At 49.2% G+C, this 21,658-nt stretch overlaps 6 protein-coding genes; 2 read left to right on the forward strand and 4 right to left on the reverse strand.

Annotated features, from left to right (window-relative positions):
• Positions 1 to 5,356: 5,356 nt before the first annotated feature.
• On the forward strand, positions 5,357 to 8,957 carry FFUJ_13518 (related to lustrin A; the record flags this gene model as incomplete). XM_023576212.1 has 4 exons in its annotated part: positions 5,357 to 5,685; positions 5,734 to 6,035; positions 6,118 to 8,445; positions 8,509 to 8,957. 4 exons carry the CDS (start codon positions 5,357 to 5,359, stop codon positions 8,955 to 8,957), a joined length of 3,408 nt encoding a protein of 1,135 aa, XP_023429397.1.
• Positions 8,958 to 9,714: 757 nt separating this feature from the next.
• On the reverse strand, positions 9,715 to 11,798 carry FFUJ_13519 (uncharacterized protein; the record flags this gene model as incomplete). XM_023576213.1 has 3 exons in its annotated part: positions 9,715 to 10,259; positions 10,308 to 11,137; positions 11,194 to 11,798. The coding sequence occupies 3 exons, from the start codon at positions 11,796 to 11,798 to the stop codon at positions 9,715 to 9,717; spliced, it is 1,980 nt and encodes a 659-aa protein (XP_023429398.1).
• Positions 11,799 to 13,566: 1,768 nt separating this feature from the next.
• Positions 13,567 to 15,392, reverse strand: FFUJ_13520 (related to DNA Polymerase iota (POLI); the record flags this gene model as incomplete). XM_023576214.1 has 3 exons in its annotated part: positions 13,567 to 14,906; positions 14,971 to 15,268; positions 15,333 to 15,392. The coding sequence occupies 3 exons, from the start codon at positions 15,390 to 15,392 to the stop codon at positions 13,567 to 13,569; spliced, it is 1,698 nt and encodes a 565-aa protein (XP_023429399.1).
• A 2,252-nt stretch (positions 15,393 to 17,644) lies between these two features.
• Positions 17,645 to 19,036, forward strand: FFUJ_13521 (related to glucan 1,4-alpha-glucosidase; the record flags this gene model as incomplete). The annotated part of the gene is made up of 1 exon (XM_023576215.1): positions 17,645 to 19,036. One exon carries the CDS (start codon positions 17,645 to 17,647, stop codon positions 19,034 to 19,036), a length of 1,392 nt encoding a protein of 463 aa, XP_023429400.1.
• A 646-nt stretch (positions 19,037 to 19,682) lies between these two features.
• FFUJ_13522 (uncharacterized protein) lies at positions 19,683 to 20,206 on the reverse strand (the record flags this gene model as incomplete). XM_023576216.1 has 2 exons in its annotated part: positions 19,683 to 19,927; positions 19,978 to 20,206. The coding sequence occupies 2 exons, from the start codon at positions 20,204 to 20,206 to the stop codon at positions 19,683 to 19,685; spliced, it is 474 nt and encodes a 157-aa protein (XP_023429401.1).
• Positions 20,207 to 20,588: 382 nt separating this feature from the next.
• Positions 20,589 to 21,104, reverse strand: FFUJ_13523 (uncharacterized protein; the record flags this gene model as incomplete). Its single annotated transcript, XM_023576218.1, has 1 exon — positions 20,589 to 21,104. One exon carries the CDS (start codon positions 21,102 to 21,104, stop codon positions 20,589 to 20,591), a length of 516 nt encoding a protein of 171 aa, XP_023429402.1.
• Positions 21,105 to 21,658: the final 554 nt, after the last annotated feature.

Genomic DNA, 21,658 nt, shown 5'->3' on the forward strand with positions numbered 1-21,658 from the left:
GCTGATATCATATTACATCGTTGTAAGGTGGAAAATCGAACTGGAGAGACCAGATCGAATTTCCGAACGGCGATGGCCGTATTCCAAGTGATACCTAAATTGTTCGTTCTGCTTTAGGGAGTGTATGTATACACGAATCCGGAGTAGTTGACTCGTGAGTATAGTCTGTCACTCTGTCGGTTCAGACTTTATTTCTAATCAGACTTTGAGAGACGTACGCGGTCCCTCCCTCAAGCCATGTCGTTTCAAGCTCGAAAGATTCTCTTCAGAAGCGAGGAACTCTCACCGGGGACTGGGATAAGGAGGCCATGGCGATCGACCAGGATGAGCGAATATCAATCGAAACAACGCATCACACTAAGATCGATGATAGCCGCGTTGTAGCACTTGCTATAGTAGATGGGGACCCAGGGGACCAATGGCCAGGTACGTAACACACGGTCCAACGTGGAGAGCGACCTGAAACAGACGACGCCGTCGAGCTGTAAGTGTTGTGGGTGGATGGGATGACGGTATTAGTATGATTGTGACGGCCATGCGCTCAGGCCTAGCTTGGTTGTTCGGCACTTTACCTGACACTCATCGTGCAGACCGATGAAGGACGAGTACCTTGAGAGATGAGCAAGGATGAAGCAACGCTTTTCTGCGAGCTTGACAATCCCGAGCCTAACTGGTGCTCCCTAGTGTCAGGTCGCGGTCCAAAGGAGAGCTGAAAGCCCATGCGAACAGTTGAAGGGAGCATACTGGGTAAGTCGTTTGGTATCCGTAACGCAGTGAATACCAATCAAGAAAATATATCTCGGCTTGTGTGGAAAGATGACGATAGGTGCTTGAAAGGAATTGACATACAATATCATTCGGTTCGTCAGATATGGCTGGCTATACTATCTGACAAGGTGAGTTGCCATGTGTCAGAAGATCGAGTTTGTATTAGATTCGGCTCATGGCTTGCTAAAGATAGCAATGGACGGCCATAATATGATCAACTTGAGCTGGCCCGATGACATTCATACTCTGTCAGATCTATATGAGCCCTATGAGTAGAATAGCAAAGAATCCGTATCCAAGTTTAGATTTGAGTGTGGCTAGACAGTCTCGGAACGTTAATTCAAGGACTTGCCGACTCGGGAGAAAAGTGCCAGGACTGGAGTAGGTCCCCGGTCTAAGTCTCTTCATATGTATTGATCCTGTTCCTGTTTCTTTCTTGATTTCCTGTCTTGTCGATGGTGACTTGAATAAGGCTCTTGGATTGGCCGATGGGGGGCCTATATATACATACATAAGGTACTGTACAAACAAAGATAGAGTGAAGGGTGGATGCTGATGTTTAAAGCGTGTCTGCTTCGCGTATTAGTGTGTTTACTACGGAGGCATTCCTCGCGTGTCGAATGTCGTCTATCACCGTCAATGCTCCGTACCTGCATCACAACGTGGCTCGTGCTTTCGTATTCTACGAGATCCATCAGGGGTATTTGTCGTTGGCCCTGACTTTGACCTATGTTAGGAGGCTTTCCTTGACCACTATTGACGCTGGTGCCAAATTTGGCAACGCCTCAAAAGTCAATTATTGGGCCCAGAATCGAATATTCGTTGGGAAGTACCACTGAACATGAGCCTCTCAACAGTCATGAAGCAGTTAGAGAAAAGGGGGATTGAAAGAGATATTCATGTTTAATTGAGTAGGAGTTGGAAATACCTAACTACTATTAATAAGGAAGAAATCGTCGTTCAACAAGGCTCGAGTCTCGTCCAATCACGACCTTGCCTCAAGGACGGCGTCAAATTCTGTAAATGGCAAGAGTTGTCCATTTCCATCAACAAGATCTACAGGGTTTTGTCAATTTTGGGATTCGAGACGGGCAACCATCAGCGCCAGACCTGCCTCCCTTGTACAACTCGACCGTCGATCGGGAGGAACGATGTTAGGACAAGTCTTGGTATCTAAGGCAGGTGCCTCGTACGCTGGGCTGTACATATGTACCAACTAAAAGCAAGAGAGCAGGTTGAAAAATGTCCGTTTACTTCTTGGATTGTTTTTCAGCTCCCATTGCAGTAAACATTGTGGAGAGGCGCTAACTATCACAGACGGCGTCTCTGAACTACACCCACACAATAATAGCGTCAAGGTCCGATTCAATAAGTCGGATGGAGACACAACTGACGTAGGCGGCCAAGTAACGCCTGCCCTCATGACATCCCAGAGAGGTAGTCAGGGGAAGGGTCAGAAATTGAATGATATGAACCACAACCACAAACACAGAGGAACAAGCAAGGCAAAGTGACTAAAGAAAGATCAAAGCCGTCTTGAGTCCCCGCCAAACACGATCTTGATATGTGGAGCGTTTTCGACACACCCTCCACACATTGTACCCACGAAAACGGTGAGGACAGGAGTGGTCGGTAATAAACAAGGACAAGACACTGTGACCCCAATCGGGGCTTTATTCGTTTCTCACTTATTTGAGCTTCATGGTTTCACATCCTTCTCCCGTCGATTGCTCATTAATTTATCACGGTGTGCTCCAGAGAATAGGCACAAAAGCACTTTATCCAATACCCGTACAGCCGTTACGCAACCCGTGGCTGACTTCAGCCGGGGCGATACAAATGGGGGATCTCGCACTTCAATGGGGACTGAACACCGGCCGAGACAGACTCACACTCAAACCAAGACCATCCCTGACCGTGTCCCGGTTCTGCGCGACACAGGAATTTGTCTCACGCTCTTCGCCGGGTTGCTCGTGCCGCTCAGGAACATACCTAGGTACTTAAGGTAGGTAGTTAGTGAACTGTATGTAGGTAGGTATCTGTACGACACCTTTAAGAGGCCATCCATCATTTCAAAACGACAGCACATCAGGCTGTTGCTGCGCTGACAGTTCGGTTTGGCCGATATCAGGCACAAAGGGGGAAATCACAGAATAGGACAACTCATCAGACGCCATCGGTGGTGAGTGCCGTTTTCCACATGTCTACTGCATCAAGCATGCAGCTGGGTGAAGCATGTTGATGCAGACGGATACAGTATCCCGCATACATACGCAGGCACGCCCAGCGATACATACAGATTGTTGACGCCTCATATCGTGTGCAGTGTTGCACCCGCAGCGTGGCCGCCCCGTCGGGACCGTTAACTTCGCCATATAATTAATTTTAAGTTGAGGACTGTTTCCTTTGTATGTCCAGAATGCAGACCCCAACCCATAGTTGATAAGCACTCCAACCAACATCCCATCACCATCACTTGGGATGCTGGCTCGCTCAGCTAATGTGGCACCCCAATCCGTAGCTGATGGAGCAAAGACGGCGACTAGTGGGTATTGTTATGGGGACGGGAGGGACACCCATGAAGCCTGCCCTGCGCCCTGGAGGTCAGGGGATAAGACCTGACACTAACTAGCGATTCCTGGCCTGCAGCATGATCGTGGAGCATGCCACACGCGCGACTTTACATGTCTAGCATGTACACTGTACTCCGTACCGACAACAGAGTGAGTTGAACGAGCGGTGGGGGTGAAGAGCGCATATCCATATCCGAAGCATACTTGACGAATCCTAGTGCAGGCTTCGAACAGAGCACAATGGATGGGAGAAGACATCAGTGAACAAAACTATTATGGCCCGTGGATCCGTTGGCGCTCGCCTGAAACCCCTGAGGCTGAAGGGTTGCCGGAAGAGAAAGAGAGGAAGCCGAATTGAATCTGTATGTATTGTGCTGCATCTGGATACGTGGATGGCCAACCGTTGATGGGTGCATCCATCGAATAGCAGTGCTTGGAAAAGGCGACGGTGTGCGCCTCAAGATCGACGGCTTGCTTGCTTGCGGAATCGGTCAATTTCCTTAGCACACCAAAAGTCAGTGCCAGCAACTAGCTGTCAGGTACCTTGCAGCAGAAGTGCGTGTGGTAGATTTTGTTAATTGACTTGAGCGATTGTGTAGTGCCTTGATAAAAGGTAACTAAGACAATAGATATTCGTTGTTGCTAGCTTGAGGGAAGCACGTACATGGTCTGTTAAATAGCGATATGTTTTGTTGCTCAGTCACTCACCTGCATGATCCATACAATGCCATGTATGTAATAACCCTTGTCGTTCCAGCCCCGGTTTGTGTGATATGCTCCTATATGCTGTAGTGATTGTTTGCAGTTCAAATGGAAGCCAGTGGTGAGTATTGTAATAGCACCTAAGAGGAATGGATGGATGGGAGAAGTCGTCACGCTCCCAGTGGTTGAATGTCAGGCGCACTTCTCAGTGGTCGGTCCCTTAAGAAAGAAGTCCCCCCTACCACCCGACGCTGCAACCCCACGACTTTAGGCGTATGGACTGGTGTGGCAGCCCCTACGAGAGCTAGACAGCCATCCCGGAAACCCCTGGACAGGCGCCCACCAAAGGAAGCTGCAGGTCGTTCTTCTCCAACTTTTTCGTGGATAGAGAGATTTGGGACCTGGACCCTAAATTCATCAATCAACCGCCCACTCATTGTCTCCTCAGTCAGTCATTCACTCACTAAAGGGAGCCTCCTCCACGTTTCCAGCGTGCGTCGACACCCCCTGGTCGGGCTGGTCTGGTCTGGTCAACATCTGTCTTTGGTCTGCAAAACGAGCAACGAGGTATCCGATACCAACACGTTCACAAGTACCTGTACTTCATCCACGTTCCTAGGTCGTCAGATAACCCAATACGGTACCTAAAAGTTACTGTAAGAGCACAGATCGGCACTGAATCCTCGTTCTTTCTCCTGGGTTGTTTTCCTCATCTCATCCTTCTACTCTCTTTATCACGGCCTTTTTTCCTTTCTACTCCTTCACTTTGTACTTCAACATTTGGGCTCGGTGGCTTTCAAGAGTTCTTGCATCTCCTTTATCCCCTCTGTTACCTAGGTTTTTAAGCTGGCTCGTCCATCCACTTTAAACTAACTTTTGGCTCCCGTTACGTACAACCAGGAGCGGCTCTGGGTGGCTGCCTCATCGCTACACACACAGCATTGCTGGCTGCCTCTCCTCAAGCGCATCATCTATACTTACCACGTTCCGAGCCTATTTTTGATCCAGATTCGGCCTCGAAAAGCAACAATCATCGCTTGGTCGTGAGTCGCCCACAGCTGAGCTTACCGTTATCGCTGTCTTCGTACTCGCCTGATAAAAAAAAGCCCTGGTACTGGTCCTGTCGTTCATGACCTAACTGAAACCCCAGCAACCCGACCTGATTTTGTCTTGTCGATCGCCCATCTCTTCAGATCAAAACCACAACAAGTCAAGCAGAATACGCTGGCAACTGACCCGATTCCTTTTGCCTACGACCCTCCATACGCTTCTGTTCCGCCCGTTTGTGGCCCAAACACTACGATTGACATGTCATGGAGAACTCATCGACCCCTCTCGCCGACTATTTCTGGATCGCCGGCGTAGAGTCGGTGTCCTACCACGATCCCAACTCCCAACCCGCCCCCGTTGTTGTTCCCGTTGAGTCTACCATTGTCGAGGATGGTGAGTCTGAGGATGAAGACACAAACGGCGACCAACCAAAAATAAAAGCACGGCACTCGCGCCAGGGCTCCGCCAACCGTCTCTCTCGGATATCTCTCACCGACCGTTTCTCCATACATACTCTCGACGAGACAGACGGCAATACCAAAAGCAACCGCAGTAGCGCCACTATTCGTGCTTTAAACCCCCCTAATTTTGGCAACGGCAATGGCAACAGCAGTGCCAATGGCCAAAATGCCGGTCCCAGCGGCATCCTTGGTGAGGGCTCCATGCTGATGGGCGACTTCGACTTTGATAAGGCTCTGGTCAAATTTGCCGCCGAGAGAGAGGTATTTCTCGAGGACCTGACATTCAGTGCCGGCGCAAAAGTGCAAGCTCGTGCACCAATGGTGAATCCTAGGGCAGAGAGGATCAAGGCAGAGGAAAGCGACAGCGGCAGACTGAGTCCTCTCAGGAGCATTAAGGGTAGCATCCGCCGCAAGATGAGCTTTAGGGATATGAACAGTGTGCGCAAGCAACCCAGCAACAGGATCAGCACCAGTCGCGCAGGTTTGTTCTCGTCATGTTCTGGAGTTTGATCTTATCAAACGGTCAGGCACATACAGGGAGGCTCGCTAACTTATAATGATAGCCTCGATCCGAACCACGAGACGACTCAGCAATTACAACTCCGTAATTCCACCACCCGAACCCCTTAACACCGACCCCGATATGCATCCTCTCAAACGACGCTTTGAGCCGGTTCTTCTTGACCGATATCCTCCTCAGGAAGCTACAGATGAGATTGCTCGACGTGGGAAATTCCCTGACTATGTGCCCATGTTTGCTTTTCCCAACGATATTCAGATTGTTTCGTCGGATGACCGACCTCGATCTACATGGCATGGGTTTACTATGACTTCTGACGATAACTCCAAGCTATACGGTATAACCATCATCATCTGGACTGCTCTCAATGCCGAGGTGGCAGAGGAAGTGGAAAAGAAGTGCGAGCAATGGCGCCAAAGTCACATGTCTGAAGAAGAGCGAGAGCTGGCAGCCAGCTTGGGAGTTCGTTTGGCTGGTGAACGCACCCATCTATCACAACTCCTTGCAAAACTCCCTACAATCCCGTCAGGCTCTCCAGCACGTGAGAGGCTCGAAGATGAAATTAGCACTGTGGAAGAAAAGATTACCCTCATGACGGACATGCTTCGGCCCCTGAGACATGGAGCCGCGTCTAAGATCGAGGGTCTCACTGCTGGCGAGAGCGGACTCTGGACGCCTCGCGCATATGGTATCCTGGGCCGAGACGCAGCCAATATGTCCTTCTGGAAAGAATGGCTCAAGGCTATCGTTACCCCCATGACAGATGGGGGTGTCCTAAGAATCCCTCCAAGCTCACCCAGCGTGGGACGCTGGCAACCCCTTGAGCGATATGTCGTAAACCTATGCACCGAGGCATTCAATCCCCTGGGATCCAAAACTCAGGTTGAACTAGGAGTGCGCGAATTGCGACTTTATGCTCGGAAGGAGGCAGACAACGAAATTCCTGGTTCGCGATCCATCGATCTCTACGCCCTATTCCGTTGCTTGTCACTCGAGAATATTGTCGCTCTGTTCGAGTATGCTATGGCCGAATCCCGAATCATCTTTCTGTCCTCTCACACCAGCATGTTGCACCTCGCCTGTCATGCACTTGCAAACCTGCTATACCCCCTGAAGTGGTCGAGTATTTTTATTCCCGTGCTCCCTGCGCGACTTCTGTCGGCTCTCGAAGCGCCTTGCCCATATATCGTCGGCATTGAGCGACGTTACGATAGAATTGAACTGCCCGAGGACGATTATGTGCTCGTTGACTTGGACAAGGATACTATTGATGCTACATCACAACCCGTCCGACTTCCTCGTCAGGCCCGAAGGAAACTCATGTCTCTTCTGCAGGTCGCGGCGCCCCACAAACTGCGATATGGAGTCACAACTGGACCACCCCCTTATGCCATGGAATCATTCCCTTATGACGCCTTCTCCACCGAGAATGCAGCACTTTTCAGATCCGCAACGCCCAAGAGCACCCTGGGCAAATGGGTGTCCCAGAGCTCGTCGGGATTTGGCGAGCCAGACCCGCCAAATGAGGTCCTGCCACCACTGTTCAATGCTTTCGCTTCGGCCAAGGTGGACAACGGTAAATCGGACAGACCCAGCACAAGCAAGTCTGGTAAGACCAGTCCTCAGTCGTCTGTATCCCCTGTTTCTATAAACTTCCCGCCAATGCCCTCTACGCCCGTTTCTCGAAGCGACTCTGGCTTTGCTTTGGCAGCGACTCTTCGAGAGAAGCGCTCTGGACATTTTGGCGAAGAAAAGATGCGACGAAGCTCCTCCTTTGGCATCGATAAGCACCCGCCATACCACAAGCCAAACCTCCCCTTCCTCAACGGCCATCAAGCAAACCTGTCAATTTCAGCTATCTCAGTGGACTCTCAGAACTCCGTTGTTGGTGGTGGTGGTGGATACGGGAATGGATATGCACCTTCAACCTACGCACAGTCAACGCTTGCGGCATCAACTATCATGCCCAGTATGCAGATCCAGCCTGTCCGAAACACAGAGACAACAGTTTGGGTTGAGGGACATTGCTTCAATTGGATCCCCAAGGACAACACATCAATCTGCAATATTTGCAATGACCATGCTGAGGGAGATGGCATTTACAAGTGCACAGGCTGCAAGATCTTCTCCCACGGCAGATGTCTCGGCCATGCTTCGCTTGTCTGCCCCGAGGCATTCCATCCTGACCGAATCCGAGCAGCTTTTGTTCGCTGCCTTGCAAGTCTCTTGTATACATACCGCAAGTACCTTGGACGGCCTTCAAAGCAGCAAAAAGCAAACGGCCAGCTGTATGCCTTTGATATGGATGGGTTTATCAAAAGTCTCCCGCATGATCAGCACGACTATGCTACCATGATGCGGGAAACACAGTGTAAGTTTTGGTCACACCTCTTTAACGTTTGAACGGTCTGAATACTAACTGTGAACTCAAAAGGCTTCAACGAGTTTATCCACGACCGGGAGATGCAGCCAGCCAATAACGCCTCGATTCGTGTATTTGACGAGATCATCATGGCTAAGAAGGCCCGAGGCCGTTCCGGGTTATCGACGGGTCTTTCCCGCCTTTCCACGATCCGTGCATCTCATGGCGCCTCTACCTACGGGGGCTATGCCCCTCCTCGAGGCAGCTCCAACAGCAAGATACCTGCTTGGCTCGGTGACACCTCCGATCATATCTGGCGGACTGCATCAGTGCCATTGCCCAAGGGGAACTTTCCAGGAGAGTATCGAACAGTCGTGACGAGAACGCCTGCACGTCTCGATAGATCCTTAATGCGCGAGCCTCGTTCTATCCAAGGCATGCCTCGTGTAGAAGGGCGAGGTGCCCGCGGGCTCATTCGAAAGCAAGTTCCTAGCATGCTTGGCACCACCCCTCCCACTTGAGGATGAAATATTCACGGACCAATTACTCACATGAGAGGCTTCTCATGACAACTGTTCGATCACTACAAAACACAAATCATTCTCGCCTTGGGCAAGCAAGATGTTCAATCAAGACAAAAAAGCAAAATGAGGAGGGTCTATTGTGTACGATACCACGTTTTGTAATAATGGTGATGGCGGGGAAGAGAAAAGACATACGACTCGAGTGCCAAGAAGTTCTAGACGAATAGAGCATGGAGAAGTCAAGACCTTCAAAGGTGGAACTGTCAGATGTTACTGCATAAGCACGCACAGCTCCAATGAGAAGAAGGTGGAGTGAAGGGAGGCAAGAGAGTGCATTGCATCTCGTCTATAATAGACAAATATTGGATCCCCGATTTGCTCAATATGGCTGGATGTTTAGGTTCACCACTTCTCAACTAGAGCATACAGACGTACATATATGCATGGTAATTGTCGTTAGCATACACATCAGCATAAGGGGCAGGACAGGAGTGCTGCCTTTTGTCAAGGCTTTGGAATTGAGGGAGTTTAAGGCTACGAGATTCATACAAGAAAGAAGATCGTTAATGACCACCCAATCCCTATGGGAATGTGAATCTAAGATGCACTTTGGTGTTAATCTTACATGTAAACCTTGCTTCTGCAATCTGGTTGGTGTTCCACTAGCAAAGATACTCTCATCCTGTCCAGTCCTGACTAATATGATGCCGACACTTTTCTCGTTCTAAGTGGTCCTGCGCAGCTTCTCCGCTTTCTAGGCGTTCAGGTCCAGGTCCTCCCAGTGAATATCCTTGAGAATCTTTCCAACCAGGGTGGAATAACGCAAATGTCCGTTCACAAGGTTGCTAACGTCGTGGTTTTCGACACCATCCGCTCCCTGGATTCGTTGCAGGCCTGCCACGCCGAAGTGAATGTTGGATGTACGATACAAAAACCCTAAAAGATAGTCACTTTCTGAAAAGACGTTGATTAGCCGACCAGACACGACACTCTTGAGGGTCAACCAAACCCGGCTCTCTGAAGGAGCGGGTGTGCCCATCAAGACGACGGAATCGATGAGGCCGAACTGACGCCTCTCGGCAAGAATCATCAGACAAACATAGATAGCTCGGGCTGCCAAGCTGAACCCAATGAGGGATACAGGGCGGTCTCCTTGAATCTTGCTGCGCATCACAGCGTCGGCCAGCACCGCGCCGGTTTTCTCAGCGCGAACCATGCCCATGCTCCAGGGGTTATCAATGATCTTGCTCACTTTCATGAGCTCCATTGGCCAGGTAGCTTCGATAAGGCTTGTGAAAACTATTTTTTGTCAGTGTTTTTCGCTAATCGTAAGAACCTTCAACGTACTTGTTCGCGAAGATATAGCTTTCTTGGCAGCGGCCCAGGCTGAGCTTTTCACAACCGTCTCGAGAGCAGTACCTATGTTGTTGAGGACGTTCATTTCCCATCGCAGAACGTAAACCTCCCCATTATCTCCAAGAATCTTCCAAGGCCCAATGAGGTTATCCTTGTCTGTTACCCAACCGTTCATAGCAATCACCAAGCGCAATCGTCGGCAGCTGGCTGGGATAGCTTTTGCATCAACATAATCCCCTTGAAGTCCTCCGCGGGTAGGAACAAGTCCAAAGTCCTGAATGTCTCGAGAGAACGACTCAATCATTTTCTCAGTGGGTCGTGCCATATAAATCCCAAGCATCGAGCCAGTAGAAGGGCCGTTGTCTGCCATAGGTCCCAGGAGACCAGCAGCGTTTGGAAGTCGTAGTCCAAGCCCACCATGGGGAGTTCCGATACCGACAGCAATGAGCTGTGTTCCAAGCCGGAAGGGTCCAGTCATGGCAGCGATTCGTGCCTTTGATTTTAGGACAGGTTTATTTTCATCTTGATCCGGTTCAGACGCTTGCTCAATGGCTGCGTCAACTGCAAGTTGGCTGAAACCCTCCGCGATGCGCTTCTCTTCCTCATGAAGCACCTTCAGGGGAAGGTTCAGGGATGAGGTCAGGTTCAGAAGAGTCATACGAGCATATGCAGTATACTCCTGAAGCGAGATAAGAATCAGAAGTGAGATGTGCAGCAACAGCTTGCGCTTATCGAGTGGCAAAGTCCAGAGGGAAGTTGGAACAGGGGGGAAACGGCGAGATAGTTCACGATCAACGTGATTTGAAGGGGTGCGGGGGGTACCTGGTTAACATCAGCTTTGAAAACACTCATATGCCTTCAACAGAGAAAGGCAAACCGCCAAGGAACTTGTGTTAACCCACCAGTTGCCAGTGTTAGGCCTTCAACACCTCCAGTGCCTCCGCGACCACCCCCTCTCCCACCACGAGCCACGCGTCCACCTCGTACAGCTCGTGCAGTTCCACGTCCACGGCCACGACTGTTAGATTGAGAACCATTTGATTCCATGACACTTATATCGCGAAGACGCTGCAGAAAAATTGACTGCCACTTTCGGAAGAAGATAAGAGCCTCTTTCTTAAGCTCTCTCAGCTGAGGCATACTGTTCTCCGAGTTCTCTGTATCTGGGGACTGACTTGTATCAGCAGTCTTCTGTGACACCTTTGCTACAGGTTTGCAGATAGAAGGAGCTCGAGGTTTCACGTTCTCTTTTCCATTCGTCTTGAGTGACAAAGCTAGCCAGTGATGATGGCCTATGTCGCCCAAGTCTCCCAGAGTAGGTGTGACAGGAGGAGAATCAAATATGACGCTGATGTCGTTGTGAAGCTTCTCTGTAATGGCAGTGATAAGAGTGTTCAAGTCGTTCTTCTCGGCGATAGAGATAACACCGGTCAGGTCCACTGGCCGGCGAGGGACTGGACTTCCTCGTCCACCTCGAGCCATGATTTCGGTTTTTGGAATCCTTGAAAGCTAGATGGCTGACTGACCTGCTTGATTAAGGCGGATATCTGACGATAATTCCTGGTGTCAATCTCAAACAGTCTTCTTTTCGTTTGTAGAGATAAAGATCGTGATAGTACGAGTGCTTTGAGTGTTAACGATGATCAAGTTGCGTCAAATTGTGGTATCAGTGAAAGGCGCAGACGATCAACACAACAAACACCTGTGCTTAAGTTGCTTCTTAGACTGAAATGTGTCTAGTGCTGGGAATCTCGACCATGGAAAACATATAGTCAAATCAGTCAAACAGAAGTCGTAAACAAGTGACCGGATCGATGTAGTTGGTATAGCAAAGCCGAGCGAACAATTAAAGAGAGCGAACAAAAGCACCAGAAGCAGTTGTTGGTAGCGGCGGAAGTGAAGTTACCAACAGAGAATGGCCGGATGAGAATAGAAGGCAGACAGAAAGAAGAAGAAGAAGAAAAAGAAGAGAAGGCAACATGCCAAGCGGAAGGAAAGATACGGATACAGTCGCGTCGTTTCCGCAGCAGAGTTCTTGCTTTGCATGTTTACAATGCGGATACAGCGAGGAAGAAGTTCATGAAAGGAAGGAGTTATGGGAGAAAGTAAAATACAGAGGAAAGTGGGAAGGGAGGCGACGAGGTGACAATGGAAGGAAGTCAGGGAAGGCAGGAGTGAATGCGGTGCACCTTCAGGATGATGCTTCACCAGAGGATTTGACAGTGTCGCCAGCTGGCAGCCGAATGTGACTGGCTGCTGCCGCCTCAGTGCCAGTTAGATCAACCACTCCATATATACCTCCTATGTAGGTATATACCACCTTTGCCTCAAAATGCTCGCCTTAGTACCTAAGTACAGTAGGTACCCAACTCCCGCAGACATGGGGGCAAACACGGGTACAGCAGTGTCACAATGTACGATGTGTATGGGGTCATTCGGCTCACTGCGTGCAGCTGCTCGTCTATTACCTACGAGTGTATGTATTGCTAGACAGAAAGGTATGGACCCGGATCGCTTCACTTGGCTACGCCTTATGTATCTGCATGCGGTCAGGTCAGTGAAACTCGACATCTTTTTTACATTTTGATTGCCGCTGCCATATTCTATTATAATGTTCGTTTTATCCTGAATCCTTCCAACAAACTTTTCATCAAGACTATCACTGCACACAACAAAAGATACTTTGACCTCTGGATGAAGGGGGCTGTAACTCCGCGACGTTGTGTTACTTGCAACCCGGAGAGGTTGTTTGGTACCCTTTGAGCTGTTAATCGACAAGAAGATGTCTGGGTGAAAGACACGATCAACCCTAGCATTCGTTAAACTAACAGTGCGGATGTATACAAGTGTGGACGTTTGGAACCAGGCTACAGGTCAATATTGTAACGATCAAGCATACCAGCCACATTGTCATCCAATCGAGCATGTAAAAGCAATCGAGCTACGAGTGTCACGCAAAGACATTCGGCTTCACTACCCGGTGTATCGTGGCTAATCGATGTACAAATCAGAGGGTTGTGTTACCGTATTTCGGTCGAGCCATCGGTGAGCATGAGGCGGGCCGCGTGACGGCTGCAAAATCGATGCGTTGCAACTCGAAACTTTGTATGAGAATATCGCATCTCTGTGCTTTTGGCGCCTTTCAAAAATAACAGTCCGAGTGGGGAAAGCATAGAAGCAAAGAAGCAAAGAACAGATCATACGTGTGCCTGGCAAATAGCATGGTCAAAGCACATGGGACACTGCATCCCTATTCAGACCCTTCCATTTCATGATATCTCTGATGCGCCGACACAGCGAACAAAGGAATACAATGACCACAAAGAGGGCATAATGCATTGTCACCCATGTCCCAATCATTGTCTTCTTCGTCGTCACCGTCGCCTTCTAACACCGTTTGTGTAATTTCCTCACTCTGTGCAACATGCTTGTCTTCCATCACTTGAAAGGGTTTCAGCACTTCGTCTTGACGTTTGAACATGACAGATATATCCCTGCCAGCTCCCGACTTGTCATCCGCTGCACCAACAACCATGTTTGCCACGCAGATATTGAGCATCTGTAGATTCCACCGCTGTCCCTTCTCCGGGGACAGACGCCGGAGCAGTGGTAACAGAGCTTCACTAACAAGCCGTTCCGCAATATGAGCTATGTCATCTTTGGAATCAAAGATAAAATGCGGTAAAGACCCAGATCGAGAGACGCGACTGTAATTCTGACCTTGCGCTGAGTGCAGATACGCCCATGTCCTGAGCGCTAATCGCAATGTCTTTGGTCGGGCAATCCATTTTTGTGCCCCTGGAGTGTCTGCCCCATCGTCAGGTACGAGAAGGTCTGTCCTCATTCTTCGAATGAGTGAGCATGATAGCTTGTGTAGCTCTTCCGTTATTTGTGCCAGCGTATTCAAGCCCTTATAGGTATCTTCGATACTAATCTGGGTTGGCACATCGCTGGCTTCCTTAACCTCAGTTGCATCGACTCCATGTAGTAAGCTCCAGATTCGTACACCTACCCCTTTCTCTGACCCAGGCCCAGTAAGTAGTTTTTCTATTGCTCCGGGCGAGATGTCAGGGTGGAGGCGCACCTCGGCAACTGTCACAGGATTGTCACTCAACTCTGGGATCCCGGATACACCTTTACTCATGTCAGCACCAGCGTGAGTACCTAGTACCTGAACCGTTTTAAGCCCTAGCCCGGGAATTCTTCGCAATTTGTGGGTGTCTACGAAGGCGATAACCTCGTCTTCAGTAATAGCCATTAATGTCGTTTGGTTTCTAGGCTTATTCTTGCTGCCGACAAGTTTGCTGAGCATCTTGTTAGTAGAGATCCCACAAGTGGATGTAAACCCATATTTTTCTTCCACCTGCTGTCGTAGGAACTGGGCAAAATGTGATCCCAATGTGAGGCGCATATAGGCTGGGTTGCTTAGGTCAGGGGTGGAAATGGCTAAGCCTTCAACACATCCGGCAATCCTCGTCACATCGCAGTGAAATCCTTGTTCAGGATCACTTTTAGAAAGGCAAAAGAAAGACTCTTCTAGGGATGTCCGGTTGAGACAGGATAAGTTGTACTCAATGATATCCGTTACGTCTGCGGGAGCATTGTGGTCTTAGCCAATACTATAATTTGTTTAGGTTGCGAGATGACAACATACCCATGAACACCTCATCAAATCCCAGACGTTCAACTTTGCGGTTCCAGGAAAAGGTTTTAAAGAAGTTGAATAGTGTCTTGCTCATATCACGGAAGGGGGTGAGGTCTTCGCCGTCGACGAGGACAAGCTCCGGACACAATCTTTTCGCTTCGGAGACGGACATAAGCTTTGTGAGACCGCGAGCCCGAGCATTGTAGTTGCAAGTCGCTAGACAGTTCTTTTGCTTGACGCCCAATGGCAGTTTCTTGAGCTTTGCATCCTTGTTCTCAAAGACCTGTGCATAGAAACAGTCGTAGTCCTATACAGTCCAGCCAGTTAGCAACGACCAAGGCTGTGATTGGAGCTTGATGGCTGGAACGCACGAATTGCAAGATAGTTCGAGCGTCATCCCTCTTAGGTCTCTTCTTCCTCAGCGGCTCCATCCTTGATTATGGCTGCCAACCTAACTAACGGGCGAAGGATTGGGGAACATGGGCTCAAGTTTCATGTGCGAGCGGACGGATGGAAGTTGTCGAGAGTGAAATACAACTCGATGTTCAGGTCTAGGATGTTCAAAGAGCCAGTTTATTTGAAGCCGCGATCATGTGAATTCAAATAATGCAGCGGCGTGCAATGGAATAGTCGGCACAGGGAATCACTTCTGGGCATGAAACTCTGGGAATGCACCATCAGTTCGAGTGCTCGTTCACGTTGTGCTTGAGGTGGGCTGCAAGTTAGCGGTGTTGCCTTCTACCTTAGTAGGTACAGTAGGTCCCCAAGCTACTAAGGTAAGGTACCTAGGTAGGGTAGGTACCTAGGTATGGATGGAAGGTGCCCGGGCACGGGCAGGCGCTGGGTCTGTCCACTATGGGGGTTGCCTGAGGCGTCGATGCGTCCTTACCTCCATTTCTATGGATGTGACTTACACCACGCCCTGCATCATCATCATGTTACCCGTACCAGCAAACAACGATTGGTTTTCTTGATGGAATGAATCACCTGGATTTAATCGCTCGAAGAGCAAAAAGGGTCTTGTTTTTCGAATCTGATCTGGTGCAGAAATAGACGCGATATCTACAATTTTGTTTCATGCGACTCTCTCTCCCCCCTCTCGACACATGGTACCCTCATGTTCGCATCCACAGCGAATAAGCTAATAATTTTGCTTTCTTCATTGCGATGAAGCGGTAGAAATCAATTTTCAAAGGACAACAGTGAAAGAGTTACGGGTGCGGTACCCATTATGTGACATGCTGTACGTCAGTCATTCTCAGGAATACTGCAAACACTCACACCTCATCCGTGCTTTTGACGAGTAGGTGGACTCGATGCTCGGTTCGATATACAGTCACAGTCTCGCAGGAGAATTCAGCATCTTGTCTGTACGATCCAGCCACTTCTTCAACTGTCTCCGATCCTTCTCAACTCAAGTGAGACTGACTCTAGTCCCTCGCTTTGATCCTTGCCAGGACATACACTACGACGCAGTTTCAGCCATCCACAGTTGCGCTGTAGCCGCCCAAGTATATGCTCGATTTGCAAGAGAAGGTTGTCTGGCCCAGCCAGTGGCGTCAACTCTGGGCTTTGAAAGACTTGCATCGGGACGAGACATCCTTACCGCACCTGTTAATTGTTTCCGGACTTTGGTTGTTGTTAACAATCACTCTTCTCATCACATTGTTATTCTTTGTTTGCAGAATATCCGCGCTTTTGTGTCAGCCCTAACTAAACAAGCGCAATTTCAACAAAGATGGCCGAAGCTTTGAAAACAAGGGCAAGCCTTGTCTAAATCATGGCTTAGAACATGGCTGAGCATCACCCCGCCGCCGTTGGATTATTGTTCTCGTCGAAGGATCATACCGACTTTTCGAAAAAGCCCCTAGACACTTGGGAAGGATCGTCTTTGTTTAGGTATACCAGCAAAAGATGTTCTCAAAAACATGACGATAGGGCAAATGACCAGTCATTCTCTTCTTAACTCCTCCATGCCAAGGCGCCATGTCGTCTAAGGGAGGGGACATTGGAAATCCTCTTGCATAGACGCCAGCGCGAGTGAAAGAGCCGACTTGTTAGCCGCGTGATTGGACATGGTTGAAGCTCACCAGGATCATACATTCAACTTCGGCGCTTGCGCCTCTAACGCTTCCCACCAAGTTGCTCCGGCGAGCCAACCACAGCTCCCGCCAATGACATCCTCGTCAACTTGTTACGCTTTTGGCAGGCCAGAGTCTCCCAGGGCTGAATCCTTCTCAACCCCCCGATATTTCCGCGCCTAGGTCATGGAAGGCTTATCACACTGCATGCATGCCTAGGGGCGCTTGTTTGGGTGTCGGGACTGGGTCAAAGAGCAGATGAAAGCCCTGGTCATGTCTCCCCGCCCACCCAAGATCCAGTGAGATGCATGTCTCACTTTCGATCATCCTATATAGACGCAGAGTCCTCGTTTCTCGCTGTTTGTTCGTGTTGTTTCTGCGTTTTTGACATTGCAACGTTTTTTATAATCCCTGTCGGTTCCGACCTCTCGGTAACAGCGTCTCCGCCTAGGCCTGTTGGACGTTGGTTGCTTGTCTGTTGGTTGACAGACACAGTCACTTGCAACTCAACGAGGGAGTTTGGCAGCTCCTCTCTTGTATACTCCGGCACAACAGCCTTCTTGGTCTGCCTATCAAGTACAGCTACAGCTACATCTAGCATCATGGCATCTTCTCAAGTTCCGCCCAAGAAGCCCCGGCTTTCACTTCAGATCAAGACAGCATGTAGTCCGGCCACCAGGTCATCGAGAAGTTATGCAGTGGATCCAAAGGACCCAACTGCCTTTAACACGCTGTCCAATGTCTACGTTACCACAATCGAAAGAGTAACCCCATCTCAGCATGAGCCAATTACTGCCATCAATACTTTCCAAGCTTTCAGCTTGACAACTCCAGTGGAACGACAGGACCCGAAACACAGAGTTGTTACGCCTTATGTCGCTTCATACCCTGAGACTCCTTCATCCGATACAGCTCCTTCACCACATCCAGGACTGGAAATCAACTACCCGAGCACAATGACCGCCACGCCTCCTATGTCTGCTGGTCCGATGGATTCAAACACTCCCAAGGCCTTTAGCTTTTCCCCTGCTGATATATCCGCGGCCCCAGCGAGGAATGATAGCTTACAACCCGAGAAGCGTGCTCTTACTCGCCCACGAACTCTTGCTGAGTTGACCCTGCAGGCCCCTTACACACATCCTCGATCACTTCACAGTATTTTACGCAACTCGCCTCTTCCTCCACCTACGGCCATTCCTCCTCCGTCTCCACGGCGACAGTCACGGCGGCTCCAAGATAGAGCAAATCGAAGAGTGTGCTATAATAACCCCCTCACTCAGGAGATTGTGACAAACAAGTACACGAAATCTCACATTGACCTCCTCGTTGAGGAGGCTTCACCACACTCCCCTCCATGCGTGCCCCCTCAGCCCCAGAGTGCCATCGATCTAGCCTTGGCATTCACACCAAACGAGATTCAGGATGGAGGACAGACACCCGGGCCTTTTGAGGACATGCGTCGCCGCATGACAGGACTGGCCGCATCAGGTACTCCGCTCTCCCCATCGGGGCCTAAGGGCATCTCAAAGCGCAAGAAGAGGGAGAAGAAGCGTCGGTGGGTATGGACAATTGGCCAGGAGGAGGACGGTGATGACGAGAACATTGGAGGGTCCATTGCTGCTCTGAGAGCTGAGGCTGCCAAAACCAAAGATGTTGAAGAGATCAAGACACCCGTGACGGCCATCAAGGCACCCCTCATCACCTTTCTCACGGCACCCACACCAAACACGGATAACTTTCAGAGCTTGAGCGGCATCTTGAAAGAGGATAACGACGTTGAAATGTCGGACACGAGCAGTTGTCTTTCAGTACCAGAAGGGTCTCAGCACATGACTGGTGAGATGGACTTGGATATCAAAACTCCAATCGCGCGTCAAGATGAGGAGAGCCAAGTCATACTCATGCTACCAGAAAATACTCTCAGTAGACTTGGTTCTAGTCCTGGGCTAAAGAGGGATTCTCCGGTGCCGCCAGATATGCTACGTACAGATTGAATAGGTTTCAAGAAAGATATGGATGTTTCTTTATTGGGCTTATTGCATTACCGGTGGTCTTGGAGCATTTGATTAAACGGAGTTCTGTTACTGTAATTTTAAGGAGGGATCGGTAATATGAGGATACCGAGCTCAACAGTGGGCATTTATGAGAAATGAAAACAGTAAATGAACATGAAATTAACTCGTAGCCCAGTTCCATATCTCGTGCGTCTCCATTGTCATGTAGCCCTAACGCATTGTGTCACCGGGTGTGTCTATGCGCATAAGTCCAAGACGCCCATAGGGTTCGCCATAGGGTAGCTGCTAATCAAACTTCTGGTGGTTCCAAGCTTATCATATATGGTAATTATGGATAGACGAGCCAACCAAGGTGGACAGAAATCTCGAAAGCTGTTAGAATTCTAATAAGATATGTGATCCTGGAGGCCGCTGAGACCTATATCTCAACGAAAGGGCCTTGGGGTCACAGTGTTAAGCCGAAGTCTCACGCTATTGGATCAGTTGTGCTCTTTCAGGCCTTTACACACGGGAAGTCATGCACGAGTCAACAAATACAGCAGACTCAAACGTACTCATTACGTTAACTCATAAATTTCCTGTAAAGAAACGCTCAAAAGATCATTACATGTACACCGGTACGCGCTCAGCTCTCAACAGAAAGTGCCTTAGCACCAATTAGCTTGCCGTCAGCGTGCGAAACAACCCAATACTCGGTTCTCGTAGCATCTCTCGTCACTTGATAGACACGAACATCATTACCCTGAGAGGCTTCTCGAACAGCCTCGATGACGTCGGTGTGTTTGCCGTGAGAGTCCCAGTTGAGAGGATCAAGGATCTTGATGTCTGCCGAGTCCGGGGAGGAGTGGTTGATGAGTTTGGCGAATTCGGCTAACAGCATGTCAGTTGATCATTTTCATCGGTAGGAGTGTACTCCTTACACTCGCTGGGGAGACCATTCTTGCCCTCCCACTTGAGAGAAACCTCTTGGAAGGGCTCGTCTGCGTCGGACGTGTATACGGCGTTCTTGCACACGTCGCTGATGGGTTTGGGGACTTGAGCACCCTGGTCCTTTGTCTTGAATGTAGTCTTTTCTTGAGTCGCTGCACCAGCGCCGGTGTCTTGGTTGGCCTTGTTCAGGAAGGCCATGTAATCGTCGTCGTTTGACATGTTGAGGGATCTGGTGTTGCTGACTAGTCTTGTGCTGTGTCGAGAGGCAGTTGTTCGCGGGAGGACGGTTTGATTTCGAGAAAGAAGAGAGCCAAGATTCAGGTTGAGGAGGCGTCTGAAAGGAGTTCGAAGTGTCATTGGGAGAGATGTCAGCTCAGGCGTCAAGTCAAAAGCTGTAACGCAACATGCAGATGCAAGTTTGGGGAGTGGGGTGACGTCAAGTATGAGATTCGCAGCAGGGGTACATCGGCCAATCACAATAGATCAGCACTACCTAAGGTAAACCTAAAATAGGTGGGTACCTTAGGTAGGTAGTCAGTATTTATGGAGGCCATTCTATCAAGAATATAGTGCATTTGTCCCTACCACTTCGATGGGTTTATTAGATGCCGGCCCTCCTCAGACGACCTAGGAACTTATCCTCTTTGAGTTCCTCCAAATCAATACCAAAGAACTTGGCATATAAAGGCGCCAACTGATGAGGTCCGCACGGTCGAGCATCACCGCTAGCACGTCGTTTGTCGAGGAAACCACCCAGCAGTGTTCGAACTGCGGTTTCGAAACTATTCCCTTGTTGCGAGATCAAATCTCTATCGATATCGTCAATACCGTCAGCTGCAATATGGTTGACAAGGTCAACATCTATAATCGCTGCTTTAACCATTGCTGCTTGTCCCTCATCAAAATATGGGCCACTGATATAGTGTTCGTCGATTGTAGAGGTGAGGCGCTTCTGTGAGCGAGAATCTTTAGTAACGTTGAGGAAATCGTGGAGAAGAACTCGGATCCTGTAGCCAAGTATGGGATCCGTTGCGACAGTCGAGGTCGTAATGAGCGCATTTGCTGGTGCTCTCGAGGCGGCTCCCGTGCTATTGTTTTTGCTCTTCTTTTTGCCCATGACTGCGTATCAGTCAGCGGAATGAACAGACAAGGAGCAATTCCCGCGTATAACTACTAGGTAGCAGGTATTCACTGCACAAGGTCAAGGTCAAGGTCAAGGTCAAGGTCAAGGTCAAGGTCAAGGTCAAGGTCAAGGTCAAGTTCGAGTATAAGTAAGTAAACCACAAAAAGGGAGCTTCACTTGGGAACAATAAACTTTACTTTGCACATAATGCAAGCATAAACCTAGAAAGCTAGAAATATGCATCTTAACATGGAGCAGTCAGTACATTAACGCGTGTCTAAAGTATAACTAAGGTTAAGGCAACAACTACAGTATTGTATCCTTTTTTCTCTTCCCCTTTTTTTGGGCAAAGTGTATGATATCTGCCTTACATTATTATAAACATTACTCTTAGTGTGACGTTAGTGCTAGATTAACATCTTAAGATCTCGAAACAAAAGTAAATTGGCCAATAATTAAAGCGTCCGTACAGTTCGAGACGGATGATGGAGTGAAAGCTTGTCAGAAAGAATTTCTAGTCATGCCACAACATAGGTAAGTAGGTACCT

The sequence above is a fragment of the Fusarium fujikuroi genome, chromosome FFUJ_chr04 (genome assembly GCF_900079805.1).
Source record: "Fusarium fujikuroi IMI 58289 draft genome, chromosome FFUJ_chr04".
NCBI classification, from domain to species: Eukaryota; Fungi; Ascomycota; class Sordariomycetes; order Hypocreales; family Nectriaceae; genus Fusarium; species Fusarium fujikuroi.